Source organism: Rattus norvegicus, chromosome 8 (assembly GCF_021556685.1).
Source record: "Rattus norvegicus strain SHRSP/BbbUtx chromosome 8, alternate assembly SHRSP_T2T, whole genome shotgun sequence".
NCBI lineage: Eukaryota > Metazoa > Chordata > Mammalia > Rodentia > Muridae > Rattus > Rattus norvegicus.
The window spans coordinates 77,729,872-77,750,000 of record NC_141541.1 but is presented as its reverse complement, the minus strand read 5'-3'; the positions used below and the strand labels follow the sequence as shown (position 1 = coordinate 77,750,000).

At 46.7% G+C, this 20,129-nt stretch overlaps 1 protein-coding gene and 1 long non-coding RNA gene across 8 annotated transcripts in view; one reads left to right on the top strand and one right to left on the bottom strand.

The window, feature by feature from the left end:
- The window catches only part of Rora (RAR-related orphan receptor A), a 733,322-nt gene that overhangs the window by 19,008 nt on the left and 694,185 nt on the right, over positions 1-20,129 (bottom strand). For all 7 annotated transcript variants that reach the window (NM_001427367.2, XM_087561152.1, XM_087561156.1 and 4 more), the window contains 2 exon segments: positions 5,068-5,463; positions 7,839-7,980. In NM_001427367.2, coding sequence (NP_001414296.1) covers positions 5,068-5,463; positions 7,839-7,980 — 538 coding nt within the window.
- LOC148004224 (uncharacterized) overlaps positions 1-20,129 on the top strand; it is a 34,291-nt gene that overhangs the window by 1,726 nt on the left and 12,436 nt on the right. The gene's annotated exons all lie outside the window — the stretch shown is intronic.

Genomic DNA, 20,129 nt, shown 5'->3' with positions numbered 1-20,129 from the left:
GGTTGGCAGGAGGGGTCGGTTAGGTCGGGAGGGATATGAGCTCTATGTAGAAGTGGATGAAGGAACACGTGTGGCATTTGTGAGGGGCAGACAGATTTGATGGGGTTAAAGCAGACAGAGCTGGCTAGGAGCCCACCTTCTAGGATCTTGGATATCTAGGATTGAGTTGGGATATGATATAACAGGACTAAGCAGAACCCTGGCAGGAAAGCTGAGGTATTGAAGATTGATTGCATCTGGGGACAGGGTACAGGCAGTTTTGTGCTTAGGGCCTTTCTAGAAAGGCTGGGGTAGGAGGACCAGGTAGATAGCTGATAAAATGTGGACAGAGTTTGCATGCTAATCAATGTCAGAGAACAGAAGGGTGACTCAAGGAATATTTAAAATGTTGGCCATGATAGTACATGTCTATAACTTAAATTGGGTTAGACATGGGAGGATGGACATGTATTTGAGGCTAGCCTGATCTACATAGAACATTCTAGGCTAACATGCCTACATAGCAAAAATCCTATCTCCAAAAAAATGAATTGGAAAGAATTGCTGGGAGTTGGCAAACATCAAATCATACTGAAAAATGATCATGTTCCCAGGGTTTCGAGTCCACGGCAGGCAAGCCACTTAGGATGGCATGGAACGCAAGGCTGGCAACAATAGCGACAGAGTCTGCTTGTTTATAAACACGTTCCGGCTTCCGTCAGACAGGAGGAGACATGGCTGTGTGTGAAAACAGCAAGCTCCCCTAAACACGATCTGAAACCAGAGTCTCCTTGGAGACACAGAAACATAATAAACCCTAACAGCTCTGTCTGGCAACACACAGGTAACAGAACAGCCTGGATAAATAGTATTTTAAAAAAAGAAAAAGAAATCGAACGTAAACAAAAGAAAGCACTTCAAGGAGACAGACCTGAGGAGAGGCAGAGAAGCCTGCTCATTAAGATAAAAAGTATGGGTGTTGGAAAGGAGAAAATGAACGCTCAGATAAAGAGCTCTCACTGTGGAGGACAGGGTCTAGACTATAAACCAAGATTTGCAATTAAAACGATGAGCTCCAGGGGGCGCTGTAGAGCTCACACATTGCTCATCCCTATGTCTTTACCAGTTATGGTCAATACCTGGTTTCAATTGGTCCTAACCAAAGTTACTGGGAGCCAAGTATGGTGCTACATGCCTGTAATCTCAGTGCTTGGGAAGCCGAAACAGGAGGATTGCCACGAGTTCAAGACCAGCCTAAGTGACAGTGAGTTTCTGGGGTACTGAGTGAAGCTCTATCTTAAATTTTACTCAGGGCTGAGGATGTTGCTCAGAGGCAGAGTGCTTGCTTGCCCTGCTCAAGACCCTAGGTTCGATTCCTAGCACTGCAGAAATGGCTTATGCCTGGACCTATGTGGGGCTTTTACTGCAGCCAATAGGAAGGGACAATGACTAATGCAGTGCACAGAGCAGGTCAGCAGGGGGCAGCAGCTACATGGGGACAACCGTTCAGGCAGTTTCTGATTCCAGTTCATAATGGATCTAGCAAGGCCAATATTTTTAAGAGCCCCTCACTATTTCTAAACGTCCCTTTCAGCAAAGGATAGTATAACCAGGTTGCATAAGATGTCAGAAGTTAGTGTGGTTCTCAGGCTAGGTGGGGATGGTGAGGGACTAAAACCTAGGAGTCAGGAGACAAACTTTCTGGGTGAAGCACCGCAGCTCAGTTATTTTTCTTGCTCTGGGACACAGTGAGTGTCTCCCTCCTCAACCCTCACAGTTTTGGTGCTGACGAGGTACCCAGGTGTGTTCCACCTGCTACCCTTGGATTGACAGCACTCGACCAGGGACAGCTGTGGATGAGGCTCAATGCAAAGCTGTAAGCTTACTGGGGGGGGGGGGGGGAGCGAGAAAAATCTCAATTTTTCCACATTAATTATGCAGTGTGTGTTACAATCTTTAAGCCCTTCCAGTGCGAAGTCCCAACGTCTAAGATTCCTCTTAGACCCGAGGGTAGGACAGAACTTTTGGTATCACCTATGTTAAGTGCATCTTGTTTTTATCGAGAGCATCAGTAATTAACATTTACACGGCAGCTGCGGTGTGGCGGAATATGTATATCCAGAAGAGGAAGGAAGGTGACAGTGCCCCGTTTCTTTGGCTAGGCACCTGAGGCAAGAGTGTTGCAGTTGTCCAGAGGCAGAGCTCTGGCTTCAGAGTTTGTGCAAACCTTTATAGACATGTGAATGGCCACGAGGGACAGTTGCAGCTTGTGGGCTGTGTGGCTCAGTGGGTTACAACCAACTGCGAAGCTGGGAGGGGCCACGACCCACACGGACCGGTTCTTGTCTCACTCATCACTAACGGTCGCTGTAACAAACCCAGTTAGCACTTTTTATAAAATGAACCTTGGGTGTTTATCCAGAATGCATGATTCAGGACTAGCTGAATGCCAAGGGCAAGATTTCCTAGTCAAGGATGAAGGCCTGTGCTGCTCAAATTCTGCACGTATAGTTGTTGAGAGATGGGACTGAACTCAGGATATGTTCATGCAGGGCTTACTCTCCTACCGTGCAGCTGCACTTGCTTGAATCCTGATGGCAAAGTTTAGCCTCCAAGAAGGTCAGGATGCCCAGAGGGGCTCCCAACCTTCCGAGAGGAGAAAGGGAGAAGGGCGGAGGAGGGACTGTGTGAGGGGTGGACTGGGGAGCGGGGGCAGCAAATGGGGTGTAAAATGAATAACTAACTGGGAGAAGGGACCACAGGGCATAGGCTATGCAGAAAACCTCACAGAATAGAAGGCAGCTTTGAAGAGGGTTCAGCCAGTCTTAGGCCATTTTATGCCACATTCAGCTCCCTTGAACCAGCCTGACACACAAATGGGTTAGAAAATACCCCTTTTCGGAAGAATTCTAATTCAGTTTTCAGCTTGGTTTCTATTTGAGTCACTTGATCTTGGAAAATGCTATAACCCATGGCTCCCAGACCCAGTGGGAAGTGACAGTACAGGTGTGTCCACAGACTCGAGGGCACCAGCTTGACCCTTTATAGCCCTATTCAGGGATTTGTGAACTTTTAGCCAAAATATACCATGTGCTGAGGTAAGGCTTTGACTCAATTCCGGGGACCTGTTTCAGCACGGACTAGCTGGCAGGCAAACACGCAGGTTCACTGTCGCCACGGCAGAGAGGCAGCAGGCATGGGGTGAGCCAGGTCACTTTACGTGGGAACGTGTCAGCTTTCGATCAAACCCTTATTCACTTTTGAAAGTTTAATTTTCATTATAGTTCTGCTTCAGGTTCAGACAACCAAGATTCCATGGCAAAAAAAAAAAAAAAAAAAAAGAGGGGGGGCTGCTTGTTCTAGTTCAGGGGGGAAAAAACCAAACCTCTCTCTGCTCAGCATGGCTTCTGAGTTCAGAGGTTCCTCTGCTAATCAAAAGAGCGGTGGTGCACTGTTAGTGCTGCGCGGTGGTCAAAGAGCAGCTGAAAGAGCCCCAGCTCCCGAGGATTTAAATTTAGATCCATAAAGAGATGCTTGTGGAAAAACCGTCGAGAACGTTCAATTTGTTCTATTTGGAGACTCTGGACTGGAAATATAAATTTTCATATATATCTATATATATGATGTTTTATGGGGTACAGAGGTGGAGGTGCCATCTAAAGCACACAGCCTTTATGGCTGTAAACCGAGGGTTTCTGTGCTCAAGTCAGAACCCGCTGGTTCTTTACGACCTCGGGCCCCCATCGCAGCTCGCTGGTCTCTGCAGCAGCTAATTGAAATATCCCAAAGGAATATAATAACCCCACGTGCAGAATCACTGGGAACAGAAGATCATTTATAAAGGCTCTTATCAAAGGTTTTCTTCTAATAATAGTGCTATATTTAAAAAATTGATTAAATATAGAGAGGGTGTTAGCCTAATGCATGTGAAGGAAACATTCCCATTGTCTGTGCCGTCAGCGTTTCTAGACCAGCATCTCCCCAGAAATGGCCATTCTCTGACAAGAGGAAAACAGAGGTGTTTGCATCTTTGGGGTTTTTTTGTTTGTTTTGTTATTTATTTATTTATTTTATTTATTTATTTATTCATTTTTACCTTTTTCTTTTCTTCCTTTTGGCAAAGTGAGCCCTGTATGAAATCTTACCAGTTTTGCCACCAATGGTCATCTTTAAAACATCCGGACAAGTTCAGAGGTAAAGTTACCTCAGACATTTACAATTCACACCAGTGCAGCAAAGCTTGGTTACCTGAGGGGACCCCAGATGGGTCATCCCCCAAGGATACCAGCGGTTTACTGGTGTTCACAAATATTGGCCCAATGTAATTTAAAAAATTAAATCCCCCACGAATCAGCTTATCAGCTGATTTTTCTTGTAAGCGTTCAAGTTTAGCAGGGCAGGGCTGGGACTGAGAGAATGGGCAACAGGTGCATGGTACAGTTGGAACTGTAAGAGGAACAAACTGTCACATGAGGCTCTACAGTTGGGTGGCCCAGATAATGGCAATATGGCCGTCCTTTTGAAAATGGTGGAAAGGAGGCTTCTGAATGCTCACCCATAACTCAATTTTAAGTGTTCGATGTGATAGATTTGCTAAATGCCCTTGGCTGATTATTACACCACGTGCACATGTATTGAAATGGCACACTGTCCTCATGACATAAATGTCCCAAATGACACACAGCTGTCCAGTGTCAATTAAAAAATTTTAAAATGTTAGCAACCAATTTAAAGACTTTAAAATTACCAAAATTTGCCTCTGGCTTAGATTTGGCTGGTGGAGTCTGTGTATGTGTGTGACCTTAGGCATAAGGGAATATACCTGGAGTCTAAGTGAACACCCAGTTCAGGTGGCCTTCTCCTGCGCTAACTGTGGAGGAAAGGCTGCTTACACACATCCTGTCTAGCTCCAGTACGGTACATTTGCGGCGAACACCATGGGAAACAATCAGACAGCGAGGCTGGCATCTGAATCTTGGGAAAGGTGGAGGGGAAATTCTGCCCATCAGAGAGGTCAGTCCCTTGTACCCCTTTTACGTCACAGGGAACGCCAAGAGCAAGCCAGAGGCAGCACGCACACCGCCTTACCTAGTTCCGCCATGGACACGGTTGGGGAAGTCTCTCCGTTGGTGAAGGAACAGTAGGGGAAGAAGCCAGATGCTGGTGTGTAGTCACATATGGGTTCGGGTTTGATCCCATTGATGTCCAGTCCCGACTGGTCTGGGGAGGGCTGGATGTCCAGGTAGAAGCTGCTGACAGCTGAGTCGGCCTTGCTGCCCTCGGGGGTGTGGCCGTCCATGTAGGTGCTGAGGTCATCATGCAGTTCCGTCAGCCCATTGGCTGAGATGTTGTAGGTGGGCGTCAGCGGCTCAGCCTCCCCAGGTTGCTGCTGGTGGTCTCGCTGCTGCTGCTGCATCCGGTGCTTCTGCACCTCGGCGTACAGGCTGTCTCTTTGCTTCTTGGACATCCGGCCAAACTTGACAGCTGGGCAGAGAGAAAGTAAAGCACACCTTGAACCGTGCAGAGTTGTCCTCTCAGAGCTTTCAGCTTTCTAGAATGTCTCAGAGCAAGTCAGCACAGAAGCAGGTCGCCCACAAAGCAAGAACAACTTCAAGTCCCCTCCCCCCACCCCCACCCCCACCACATCACCGGGGGTGATACTTTTTTTTTTTTTTTGCAAGCTAGCCCAGGCAACCCATCCTTGTTTTTTGTAGTCTTGTACCCTTAGGCTCACTAAGAATATAATGTTTTGATCTTTCTTTTTGAGACAGGGTCCCACGAGGTTGAACTAGTGGACACCTCACCTCAGCCTCCTGAGTATTGTGTTAGGATTACAGGCATGGTCCACCTAGCTCTGTGGTGTAGTGATCCGTTCACTTTATATATACCACATGGCCCGGCCCAGACCGGCCCCTTACTTTGTAGTGTTTGAACTGACAGGCAGAGATGCAGAGATTCACCTTTTACTATGTATTCTTTCTGTTCTGTGTCTAAGGATGACAATGCCCAGCTGGATCTGGGGCTCTTCATGGTAAAACCATCTATAGTTTCCAGAATTGTATGTCTGAGTCGGCCTGACCTATGAGAGCTGTAGGCTGTCATGGCCTTGTCTGTATTTCTTTTTGGAGATGGGGGCCATTTCACTGTGTTGCCCAGGTTGGCCCTGAACTCCCAGATGCAAGCTGTCATCCTCTCTGTCTCTCAAGTAGTTAAGGCACAAACCCCGGCATCTTAACCAGATCTATCATTAATTGATACTTTTCTCTATAATTATTTAGCCTCAGGTAAAAAGAACAAGGGAGGGCAAGGCCTGTAAGAGCCCCTGGGGAGGGTCTGTAGCTATGGCTCTTCTCCTCAGGACTGGGCCTCATATTAAAGGCGGCAAGGGTGGCTGGCAGCAGCTTCCTGCCTCACTGTCTCTCGGGTCTTTTCTACTGAAACACTCACCCAGATATAGAAAACATTTTTCCTGGTTTGATTTCTCCCACCGAGGGTGTTGGCCCCCTGCCCCCTTGTCTAGGCACTCTGTAGATGAAGCTTTCTGCTGGAGGGATTTAGTTCTCCTAATTGATTACGGTTAAATTGATTCCTGATTGGGGGGATGAACTCATTTACTCCAGCACTGTCAGAGTGACAGAGGGGCAGAAGGCAGGGGAGATGAAAATGCAGTTGGGAACCGAGAACCCACTCCACTGACCAGCTGGTGGACTCCTCTTGCCAGGGGGAGGATGTGCTATCCTTTATACAGAGGGAACAAACTAGGATCTCAGCCATTTTGGAGCTTCCACAGCTCAGATGGGACTGGACGACAAAATGGGTATATAATTTTATAAACCTCGAAATAGATTTCTCACAACAACCTATAGTATTTTATGACATACATATATAAGGCACCGTCCTGAAAATACTTAATTTGGGGAGGGGCAAAGGCTATTTTAGAAAACCCCAGGAGTAAAGCTTCTGCTCTAGCTCTAAAATTATACTTTAACTTTCGTCTTAATAAGATGACCATTGTATCCAGTTGCTGGGACCAGCTTTTAAGGAAACGCATTGGTAACAGGCAGGCAGGAGACATACCTAACTGTCAGGAGGACAAAGCTGCAAAAAGACTCACAGGATAGGTAGTGAAAGTGAGCTTGAACCTGTGTGGCTCTGGTGGCCCTAAGAACAGCGGGTGGTAGGAAGGGCAGACGACACCCCACACCCAAGGACATCTCTGGAGACGGTCAGTTAGTGTACTCAGAAAAGCCCTTAAAATGGACCCACTGCACTTCCTGCCAGTTTCCATGCGTGGATTCTGTCTGGAATCCTGGCGTTACTCGGTGCACTTCAGAGCGGCTTCACGGAGGGATCTTGGGATGCTCTGTAATTGGAAAGTGGCCCATCCCTAGTTGTCATGCCTTCTCAATGAAAAAAGGACAACTATCACCGAGCCTCACTAGTTTCGCACGTTTGGAAGGTGCAAAATTTGACTCTGGCAGGCATTTCAGATGACCCAGTTACCGTAAGAACTACTTCCTGCCAAGTGCCAATAGACTTACCAGCAAAAGGCCAGTACCAATCTGTCCTGGCTTGGGTTTCCTGCACGAAAGCTCTCAGATGACACGCACCTGTAGTTTCTGAAATGTCGACAGCCTGAAGCTGTTCTGACTAACATGACGTTTCTCTGTCTACCCTCACCAGCTAGTTAGCTGATTCCAGGAGATCACGGATACAGGAAGTGCTGTAGGTTGCAGAAAGCTGCCACAGGGGTCTGGGAAAGGGTGGAGAGACCCTCCCCTGATGGAGCAGCTCCGTGTCACGTGAGTGCTTGCCCCACACCATGCATTTGTCCCACTGCAGCTATGAGAGAGGCTCACCATCTCGAGACATCCCCACAGCCAGGCACTTCTGCAGCCGGCAGTGCTGGCAGCGGTTTCTGCTGGTCCTATCGATCAAACAGTTCTTCTGCCGAGGACAGGAGTAGGTGGCATTGCTCTGCTGACTTCTCCTGAAAAAGCCCTGTGATTCAGTTGTAAACACGGAACAGGTTAGTGTCAGCTCCAGCAGTGATATCCAAAGGCTGGGTGCTAAGCATCGGGCACCGAGTAGCATTAATATTTAATGGAGGGTTAAGCTTGGAGCAGAATCGTCCAGGAGACCATTAATGAAATTAAAGTCGCTTCTTTTTCCTTGAGTAAAATTAACCCCCAGAGCCTAATCCTCCATCCCTTACCCATGCAAAACTTCCTTTAACTTCCACCCAATTGCCTGTGTAAAAGATGCATGATCAGGGGGATCAAGGCTGTGTGCTTGCTGGAATGACGCCAAAGGATTTTCACCTTTTTTTTTTTTTTTTTTTTTTTTTTTTTGGTTCTATTTTTCGGAGCTGGGGACCGAACCCAGGGCCTTGCGCTTCCTAGGCAAGCGCTCTACCACTGAGCTAAATCCCCAACCCCAGGATTTTCACCTTTAACCTGCATCTCCAAAATAGCTTTTCTTTTGGTGCATGTGTGGAGGTATACACAAAGGTATGTGCCTGTTGTTTGTGTGTGCACATGTATGTCCCATGCGGAGGCCACAGGGAGTGTTCTGATGTCACACTGCCTCATTTCGTTGAAACAGGGTCTCTCACTGTACCTGAAATGGATGGGTTGCAAGTCTCAGTGAGCCTCCCGTCTGTTTCCCGCAGTGCTGGGATGACAGGTGCCTATGTCATGCCTGGCTTTTTATGTGGGTGCTGGGGACTCAAACTCAGGTTCTCATGCTCCTGCAGCAAGTGTCACGTCCCATGATGCCATCTATCTCCCCAGCCTCCAAAACACTTTTTGGTAAGATAAACACCTTTTTTCTGGGCTGCCCAGAATTAAGGGAAATGTGTTTGCACCCAGCTGGCTTCTGTCTGGGTGTGCTGTAGTGTGCTGTGGCGTTTTCTCTCTACCACTCAAGCCTCTGGCTGTTTGGCCATCTCTCACTCTCCAAGTCTGAGCCTATTGGTGCAAACAGATGACACGTGGAATGAATACTTCAAGGATTAGTTACATTGTGAATTCTCCGTCCTTGCTGGCTGGGAGTCAGCAGTGTTTAGAGTCATGGCCTTTAGGATTAGGTCCAGTGTGGTGGTCACCAGCTTCTCACATACTGGAGATGAGGAGGTGTGGAGTCACATGGGAGCTGCTGGCCTCAAGGTGTGTGTTTATTAACTTCCTGACTTACAGTATGCGGACTAGAGAGTGCAAGCTTTTTTTCAGTGATTTTTTTTTTTTTTTTGGTAGGAGAAACCCACAGGCTTAGCATGGGTGTAATATTCCCACTATGGCTGACTTAAAAAATATGTTCTAATCCACCATAGATTTCTCATGCAACACATGTGCTACTTAGAAGCATATTTCATAACTTCCAAAGTACGTGCCAGTGTGTGTGTGTGTGTGTGTGTGTGTGTGTGTGTGTGTGTGTGTGTTCTTTCAATGGTATCTTAACCTGGGCAAAAGAAAAACACAACAAAGGAATTGCTTGTGTGAAGCAGAACCACGAAGGGTACAGGAGAGAATGGCCATCTTCAGGGCTGTCGTTAACGATAAAGACAGATGGTCTCCAACCAAGGGGACATTGGCGGGGCAGGGAGTAAAGGGAAAATGGAAGAAAGAATGTCAAAATATTGATAGGCTTCAGCCAGCAGATTTTTCTAGAGGCAGATTTGACTACTGTATCAGAATTATTAGGGTCAGAAGTAAAATGTGCTTGTCCTGTAAGCCGGGAATCTTTTTCTAGAGAAAAGAGGTACAAGATTCATTCAGAGGATGCTCTCTCTCTAGAAGGTTAGATGCCCAATAATGACTGACTTCAGTTCTAGTACGCACTCATACTGTGGAGTTGGGTGACCACTGAAATCACGTTTCAGAAAAATCTTAGTATAAAAAGGTGATAAAATTGGCTAAAGATCTAAGGCTGGTGTAATCCAGTCTGAGAGTGAGAGAGCACTCCCATATTTGATGGAAAAGAAACTATGAAAAATTATGCCCCTCAAGGAGAAGGACTGCTGGTCTCGGCTAGTGGAGCCACGAGCGACTCTTCTTTCTCTTTGCTTCCTGATTATTTCTCTACAGGCCAACGGACAGGTGTGTAAGGCACTGGAAATCTGCCATCACTGGCCTCATGATTAGTTTTGTGTAAGGCCTGGGGTCTGCGTGGACCAAGCTCAGTAAGTTAGATGCATGTGAGCTAGGCTCCTCTAACCCACTCTGTATGGAAAGTCCAGTGTCTTGGAAAGCAGCCACTGTCAAAATATTTAAAGCCACGTGCATGTGTGTTCCCTGGTAAAATGGGAGAGGGAATAGTTTTCTTAGAATTCACTGGAAGGAAGCCAAGAAGAGATATTTTAAAAACACACTAAGAGGTCAACTCCATGGGTGGTCACTTTGGTCTCTGTCCATTTATCGATTCCACTGGCTACACCCTATACGTTTCTTTCACAGGGATTTAAATTTTTATTTTATTTTATTTGTGTGAAGGGTAAAAGGACCTCTTGAGATGGGAGGACTTGCTCAAAACCCCACTCCCAGGAAGCCAGGGCAGAGATTTTTTTCCAAACTTCTCTCCAGAACACTCTTGTCTCCTTTAAGATTTTCCCTTAGATTTGTTCCTTCAGCTGGCCCAGGCCGCCACTGTACAAGCATCTTATCAACTCAGTCTACTACAGCAGCTGAGGTGGGGCGGGAGCCACAGGAGGAATCAGTCTGCAATTCCAGCATCTCCCTTTCTGCCCGAGGCAGTAGTCTCCTTTGGTTGTCTTACCTACCCCACCCATAGCACAAGCCGGCTCATTCACGAGTGAACAGCAATGAAACTCAGGGCAAGGGCTCACAGTTGTGCTCATTGGGGATGTCTGAGTGAACCGGGCTGTAAACTGCGAGGAAAATTAACACAGCATTCTGTATGTCTAGGGTTGGAGGCGGGGGGCAACACCTGGAGCTTGCCACTGGCTTCCAAGCTGTCTGCCTAGATACGGAGTTGGGAAGGCAAAACTCAGCAGACAAACCCTCTTCACCTCACATTGTTCTTCAGGCGAGTCCATCAAGAACACGCTTGCTCAGCAGCTATGAGAGGGCAGCGCTGAGAACCAGGACAAGGCCATTCTCTTGGACAAAGATGACAGAGTTCCATCCTCAGGGACAAATACCCCATTCCCTATGGGAGGGCTCTGGTGGAGCTTTCTAGGGAGGCACTGGAAAGGCTGTCCTGACTCGGTCAAACTGAACTTGCATTTTCAGAAAGACTGAGTACTTTGCCTTCTTTGTCTGTTTTCCCCGACGTGTGTGGACTCCGGGGCCAAATCTGAGGTTTGCCTCTCAGGTGTTGTTCACCTTAGACTTTTGTGTCTTTCCCTACCTTGTGTTCTGAGACTGGGCTGCTCATGGGAACTCAAGATTAGGCTAGGCTGGCTGATCAGTGGGCCCAGGCATCTGTCTGTCTCTGCTCCCTCCCTCTGCAGCATGGGGACGGGTAGCACATGCTCACAACCATGCCTGGCTTTTAATTCATGTCCTCGTGTCTACATGGCCAACACCTCACTGAGCTGTCTCCTATCCCCTTGCCTTCTTTAAAAACCTACCCCAATATTCCTTGGAGAGATTTCTGAGCGGTTTAAATGTCTAGGAAGTTATACAAGTTAAACAAGTAAAGCTTTAGAGTCCATAGGAGAAGAGAATTAGAAGTGAGAAAAAAACATAGAAAGCTTAGGGGGTTCCTTGCTTCTTAAGGGGGGGCAGCTGAGTGAGAAGCAGGATCTTGCCTGCTTGGAGCACGTCCTAGAGAAGGTTCCTCTGAGACATGAGTTTCTGAGGTTGAGCAGCCTGTAGTAAAGCTCTGAGCGGAATGTGTATCACAAAGCCAGCACTCAAGTCAAGGACTGTCAAGAAAGAAATTAACAACATCTCCATGTAACTTTACTAGTACCAAAAGATACGCCCAAACACTTGAAGAGAAGTAGTTCCATTCTAGACATGGTGGACTTCAGCTAAGAGTCACCATGATCAACCTCGGGCAGGAGAGGCTTGGATTGTGGCACACTACCACCACCTAGTGGCTATAGGCTGTCACGCAGCCCTTCAAAATGTAACACCAATAGGGCCTTGAGTGCTGGAGGGAGTTGAACGATTATCCGGCCCTATTTCCCTTAACCGGTGACATGATGGAATCACCCACGAAGGTTTTGACAATGCGACACAGATCTGCTACCTTTAGAGATACAGTTCACGGGAAATCACGAATCTGAGCGATGTGAAATGGTCTCACCGGTATGACTGCCTGAACATGAGCTGAACAGGGGCACCAATAAGGCATGGTAACATGGGCAGCAGAAGACCGAAGAGGCTTCAGCCAGACACAGAGAACCACAGGCAGCCAGAGAACACTATGAGAGGGAATGGCACATCAGCTGCTTATGCGATATCATACGGAGAGCCCTGAAACATGTAACATAGTATGGACCGATGTGCTTAGGAATATATAGGAGTATGCATGTGTGTGAAACAACAGTTAATGAAGAGAAAGACTAATTGATTAAAATTATTGGAATTAATTATTTATTGAAATTATCAAAATGCAGAATGAAAATTAATTGAAATTAATTAAACAATGAAAGGAAGGGCAAATGGATGGGACAGTCTGGAGTGAGGAAAGGGAAATGAAGTATCTATTATAATCGCAAAAATATAAGAAATAAAAATTATTATGCATGTGTGTCCCTGGGTGTGGGCTGTACACTTGAGTGCAGGGTCTAGAGGCCAGGAGAGGGCATGAGATTCCCTAGAGTTTACAGAGGGTTCTGAGTCACTTAAGCGGGTGCTGGGAATTAAACTCTGGAAGAGGAATGCAAGCTCTTAGCTGCTGAGGTTGTCTTTAAGGTGCATTTTTGAGTCTCATTTATGATGTGTCTATTGCTCCATACTTTTGAGGAAACAAAATGGTCATATATATGAAATCAGACCATTGGGTGGGGCCTTCTTCCACTCCCTGGGTTAGGACTAGAGCCAGGATGTTCACCACAGAAAGCTCACCTACTGTATTCAAGAGGTGAATACTAAATGCCAGGAAATTCATCCAATCCAGTTGTTAAGCCTAACACCACTAAAAACGATGATTAATTTATTATAATGGGTGCGGTCCAGTAGGTCAGACGGGTGGCAGCAGTTGGAGATGCTGAAGTACTGGTTATTTCTTCCTGACCCCCCAGCAAGCTGGCGCACTGGGGTGCCTGCAATAGTGGAGTATTTACACCACAGAAACTGGCATATGCTACACTTTGGGGCTCAGTTGACGGCTACTACTTTTGGTGGCTGTCTAAACTGACAAGTAATAAAGTGGCCCGGTGCAGACTGAACCTGAGACTGTGTCCAAGCGGTGGTCATGCGGTTGGGAATAGCGTACAAAAATGGAAGCACTTCGTCCAGAATTTGAAATTTACTCAACAGTTTGGCGGAGGTGTTCCCACCTCCACTAACAAAGATGTGGAGTTCAGAAATGTGTGTCTCCTGCCTTGATCTCTTATTCGGAGTGGAAATTCTCAACCCTGTTTCATGTTGAAACCGTAGTAGGCTTTCAACAGCTCCTTTCTGCCGTCCTAATCTGAGTACACACTCAGACTCGAATCCTAAGACCTGTCCCTGGAGTCCCCTCCCTGCCTGCCAGACCCCAGCGCTTCACCCTCCTGATAGGCAAGCATCTCTCTCCCAGACTCAGTCCTCCTCCCAAAGTCCGACACAGACCAAGCTGTGTTCTAGCTCTTTAAAGGACCTCCATCTTCTACTGCCTGGAAACTCAGAATCTCCTCCCCACCCCTTCTTTGGGACTTTTTCTGAGCCGGCCCCTCCCAGGCTCACTCCTGCCCTGACTCTACCCCTCATTGCAGTTAACTCAGATACCTGCTGCTGAATGCATGGCAGGGTGGGATCGGGCAGAGGGCCCCGGAACAGTCTGAGCACCATTCTAGGTGCTGCGGAGGACACCCCCTCAACTGTAGGTAAGGTAGCCACTTGCATATCTGTTGTATGTTCAGGTTTAAAGTTCAGAGAAATAGAGCTGTATGTTCAAGACCTCAGAGCAAGCAGATGACAGGAGGTGCTAGATTTGAGTTCTAGATTCTGGGTGCATCTTATTCCAAAGGCTTGCTTTTGTGGCGACTGTGCCAAAGGTCAACCTTGGGCATCAATCCTCAGGAGCTGTAACCCTCCCTCCCTCCCTCCCTGACAGGGACTTTTCACTGGACCCTATGGCTCACTAACCAGTTAGGCTAGGCTGGCCTCAGGGATTCTCTGGGGAGTTTAGGCATGCGTTATTGGGGATCAAACTTGTGTAGCAAGCACTTTATCATGAAGACATATGAAATATGAGGGGCAGATTGAAAAAATAAGCCCCCCTAACCCACTTCTTAGATGTGTAGTGAAAGTTACCGATAATGGTGGAATTGAGGGTGATACAGGGTCTCAAAGGCTGCACCTCTACTCAGGCGGGAAAATTAGTTTGCTAGATCTAGCTCATTATTTTTTTTTGAAATATCAGTGACTTTTTACACTGGGGTTATTACTGATTTCACTCAAGCATGTGGGCTAGCTGGCCACTGAGCTGTGTGGTAGCAGGGTACTTGGGAGTCTTGCCCTGGACTTGGAGGTCCCTCCCACTTGGGGCTGCTTCTGCATGAAGCACAGGCTGCAATACTGATCTGATGTTTGGTCTTTTGACAATTTTCACGTAATGAATTGATTCCTACAGTTCATTAACATACCCACTTCCACTTCTGTGTACACATATGTCTTAATTAGCTGCTCATTGGCTGTTTAATTACAAGAAAACAGCTGACAGCTGCCTCGCGGAATTCTAATGGCAGACGAGTTGGAATGGCTACACATTTGCTTTTTGACAACCAAGATTTATTCATGACTCTGAGTTATTGTGAGTGCTCCTATGCCTGCCCACAGCATTGCATTTTGCAGTCTGACTAAGAATTGGAAATCTGGGAGACTGTATAAGTGGGTTCTGCGTCTGCCTGTGCTGAGAAGAGCTGAGTACTCTGAGGCTATAGGATGCCCTAGGTCCCGATTTTTATTTATCCTGGGAGCTTCCTTTCGAGAATGTTCAGGAGGGCGAGGAAGAATGTGGATAGAACTTGGAGAAGCTAGACAGTGGGAGAGAGATGGTAACTGCCAGGTTTAGTGAGGGTAAGGATAGGTCATCTATAGATTGAAGTCAGGGAGAAGAAGAGTCGAAGGAAGTGAGAAAGTAGAAATGGAGTTGGAGCAGGAGTCAGTCTCCTAAGCAGTGAAGGAGGAAAGACTCGGAGTCGTTAGAGGAGAACAGGTGGCCTCATTAGCACCAGTTAGCTGGCATACAACTGCCTTACCCCCACCTCACCCGTGCTCACGCATGCCGCATGCCTCCCCGGGAAAACTTTCTTCCATAGATAACGGCCCACCTCCTCCTCCTCGTGGAACTGAGTGTGGCAATGAGCTCTGACTGGGAGCTGACATCACCTCAGGTGTCCCATTTGTTAAGTGTAGGTGTTGCCAGCGCCTGAGCTCCAACAGTCTCAGATCCAGTCCTGAGGAAGGCACTCAGCAACCCCAGGAGAACCATCCAGAGATCTAGTTCTCAGGCAGGGAAGATTCTACCTACCACACCGTCTGGAACTCAGTTTGTTTGTGAGCTGAGGAGGGACAAGCCACTAGTTTTTGTGGTGCTGGAGGCGGAAGCAGAGTTGCTCCACCCACCTCATCGCCTAACACAGCAGAATGGAAGGTTTAGATGGTGGAAGGGTGAAGTAACAGCTTCTTTTCCCCCAGCTCTGACGTTCATTTGAAAAGGCCAAGCTCTGGTCCAGGACTAGGCATTTTAAAGCATTACAGATAAAAAATATCGAATATGGGGTTGGGGATTTAGCTCAGTGGTAGAGCGCTTGTCTAGGAAGCGCAAGGCCCTGGGTTCAGTCCCCAGCTCCGGAAAAAAAAGAACCAAAAAAAATATTGAATATGAAAACATTAATGTTGAAAACCATACAGAGCCAGCTCAGGGGTCAGAGTGACTGTTTAACAACTGAATAACAAAAATGGCAGAATTCATGTAGAGCTAGGAGGGCCTAAAGGGAATGAATAGCCGTCGAGTTTCTTTCCAGCCAAGCCCATACAAAGCTCCACACACTTTGATGATTTCCTCAGATGGGAGAAAAATATCTGTAACATACTCTAAATATCATTAAAGACCTTCCTATAGTTATTTTACAAGATGCTTATATGAAGAGATGATTCTAAGTTTCCCTGTGACTGACTGGAAGAGGAAGTTTCACATAGGATATTGTCTCAGCTATAAGTCATTGATGAGTATATATATATATATATATATATATATATATATATATATATATATATAGAGGTTATATGTATTTTTATGGAGAGCAAAGAGTCTTTAAGTATGAAAAAGCAATTTACTACCCCCAGCACTAGACTGTACAGTAAACTTAAAAACGGAGGCTAGGGGTTAGTGTACTCCCGCTCTTGCAAAAGCCCCAGGTTCCCGCAGCTCATAACCAAATCTCACTCCAGCTCCAGGGGATCTGACACCCTTTCCTGACTTCCGTGGTATCTGCACGTACACCATATACTTCTTAAAACAACCATACAGTTGAAACTGTAGAGACGAAAGCCTAAAACAGTTATGGATTTGAAAAACGAACAAAAAGTAGGTGTCTGTGACAGAAATGTTCCATTATCGGCTGAGCCGCCGTGGGAAGGGAGAAGGGAGAGTAAGTGGCCATTGGGCCATTTCTCAAAGGCCTAACCAGGAGCACAGTTCTCAGCACATTCCTTTCTCACAGGGTGAGGATGGAGACTCAGCTTTCTAGTTACAACCCCAGGCATCATCTCTAGGCTTTTCTCTCTGTCTTTCCAACCTCTGGTTCCCACCGGCTGCTCTTTCTTACCAAGGGATCAACCAGATTTGCTTCGAGGAGTTCAGAAACCTCTCTTGACAGGGGAGCCTTGCATACTGCTGTGGTACTCTTTCAAGAGAGCAAGCAATGCACCTCAATGACGATAAAACCTTGTTACAGCATCCTTAAGACTTGGAGGGAACCCTTGTTCCCTTCCACGACCCACAGAAACCAGCGCTTATTCCCTTCCAGCTGGGGGGTATGCACTTCCCTAAATGCAGTGGCTACAACCAAGGCTGCCATTCCCCACTCTCCTTAACTCATAGCCCAGGATGCCTCCCCGTCCCTGTGAAACTGAAGCAGGCCCAGATTTCTTTAACGCCATCAGCTGGATATGGGCATCGCGAGTTTACACACAGTTATTTTTGCCCCGCACAGACCCCTTCTCTACTGATAGACCACAAACTGCTTGAGGGAGGATTTAGTCAGTGACATGTTTGGATTCCTTAGAGGGCTTATGGTACGTGGCCCCAAGGTAGAGTTCTCGTATTACTTTTACTATCCTATGCCTTGATATGCAAGAGTGCCAATGGCTACCGAAGACAAGACTGGACCATGGATATCCCATTAATAGTACCTGTCTACCTTGAGCACTGCCAAAGTATGGAGGAATTTGGGTAACAACAGCCAACTCTCGGGTATGCAAAGGCTCCCTGCATATGCGAGCCTCTCCTGGGTGTCTGACCTGGATGCACGAGGCTACTCTAGCAAGCAGCTTGCTACCCTGACCTAACAGGCTGGGGGAACGGATTGATATCTAGGTGATAAAGCCACTTGACAAATCCCAGGCAGAATTCCAACCCAGGTAGTCTGAGACTCTGAGGCCATGTAGAACACTGTCCCTGTCTAGAGGGTAAGAGCAGAGGGCAAACCGGGAAGAGCCGGAAGCAAGCGAGGAGTCCTCACAGCTACGGTTTCTGCTTACGTAAGAAATGATATGGAAAAATGATAATTACTTCAATGATCATGGTCTCTGGCTTTATGGTCAGGTTGATTTTTAGATATACCTATAAAACAGCTAGCTCAGAAAGTGACTGTGGTGCTTGAATGAGACTGCCCCTCCCCGCCCCCACCACAGACTCCTATGTTTGAATACTTAGTCCCCAGTTGGTGGAACTGTTTGGGAAGGATTGGGAGGGTGTGGCCTTGTTGGAGGAGGTGTGGCCTTGTTAGAGGAGGTGTGGCCTTGTTGGAGGAGGTGTGTCACTGGAGGCGAGCTCTGAGGTTTCAGCAGACTCCTGCCTTCTACCTCTTGCTTGCAGTTTGAGATGTGAGCTCTTGGCCTTCCTACTGCCATGCCTTCACACACTCTAACCCTATAAAACTGTAAGCCCAATGGCATGCTTTCATTTATAAGTTGTGTCTGTCCTGTTTTATCACAGCAATAGAAAAGTAACTGCCTCAACAACACAGACCATTTCCTCTCCCCCTTCCTTATTACACATCCATTTGATATATAATGCTGTTTACCCTCCTATGTCTCATTATACTGCCAGAAAGAAAATTATTTATGATTTACATGGTGGGATCATCTCCACCTGGTTAGAATGTGATAATGAATGGCAGTGGCAGAAATCTGTAGACTTCTCTGTAACTAGGGAGAAAATTATTACAGTCAGACACTATAATATAGAACACATACTGTATCCCTCAAAACCAAACTCATAATACTATACAGCTCTGAATAAACAACACTCTAGTGGTTTACTGGTGTTCATTGTGGGAAGTCACGTGAGCAGACGAGCTGAACACCATTTCAACATGGAGGTGTGGCAAGGACAGGATTCGGGGAGTGGGGGATGAAGGTGTCTGGATATACTGGGACTGTAACTGCTGTTAGCCTTACTGTTTTTATTTACTTTCTCCAGAAAAAAAATAGTGGGCCTTAAAATGTATCTTGTGCATGTGTACTCTGTCAATTCAGGACTTACTGACTAGCCTGTTATTAATGAGCCTGAGACACAGCATGCAAGTCACCCCCATTCTAGCCCGAATTTCATTTTTCTAGATAATCCATTGTCAGTTCAATACATAGAATAGAACTACAGTGGCACAGCTGACTGACTCAGAGGGAGTGCTGGGCTTCTAGGGCAGAATGCCAAGGGTATAGGTGGTACAGACACCAAGGGGATGGGCCATGCACAAAGGCTATGCTTGCAGAGGACCACAACAGAGTAAACACTACTGTAGGGACAAGAGAGGACCTGGTACTCCCACCGAGGACATAAGTTTGGGGATACAGAGGCTGAAGTTGGGCCAGCTGTCACGGACAGGTCATGTGTATAGCTAGGTTAGTATTTCAACTTTTCTTTTCATATCTGTGGGACATGCAAGAGGTCTGAGGAGGACATTGGGTATCTTCCTCTGTCACTCTTAATACCTGAGACAGAGAGTCACTGAACTTGAAGTTCACTGTTTCAGCTCTGGTGGCTGGCAGGTGAGCTCTGGGGATCTGTCTGGTTCTGCCCCTGTCAATACATAGAGCACACACGCTCTATGCTAGGACCTCACACTTGTAGAGCACTGCTATACACTCAGCCTTCTCTCCAGTCCCAAGTATTTCATTTTTAAAATAATTATTTCAGAGAGGACAGATTAAGGAAGAAAGGGGCATAGTTTTCTGTCTTCTTTTTTTTAATCCAGTACCATGAGGCCTAAACCACAGAGATGAATAATTCAAAATTCCCCTCAAGTAACAAGTTCCCCACTTCTGAAAGGTGGGTGACCTTTTACAAAAGTACAAAAGGATTTGGTGGTGTACAAAAGTCCCACACTTTGGACCAGTGAGGTGGCTTAGTGGGTAGAGGGACTTGCCACCCAGACTGATGACCTGAGTTCCGAGGACCCACAGGATAGGCTCCTGCAAGTTGTCCTCTGACCTCCATATACATGCCATGGCTTCTCCTCTTCCTGCCCCAAATAAACATGCACGATAATTTTTAAAAATCCACCTCCATTAACCTGCAGTCTAGATGGTACATTTACATATATGTAAATCAGCCAATGATATGATTAGCAGTGAAAGGAAGAATTTAGAAAAGGATGAGGCTAATCTCCCCAAATCTCTCAGCCATTATGTCCGCACGTCTGCAGGTGATTCTATCTTATCGAATACATTCTAGTTTTCACTAATGGAAAGCAAACCAAATTCACAGATTTTCCCCCAGCCCCCAATCTTAAAAAGCCTCAGGGC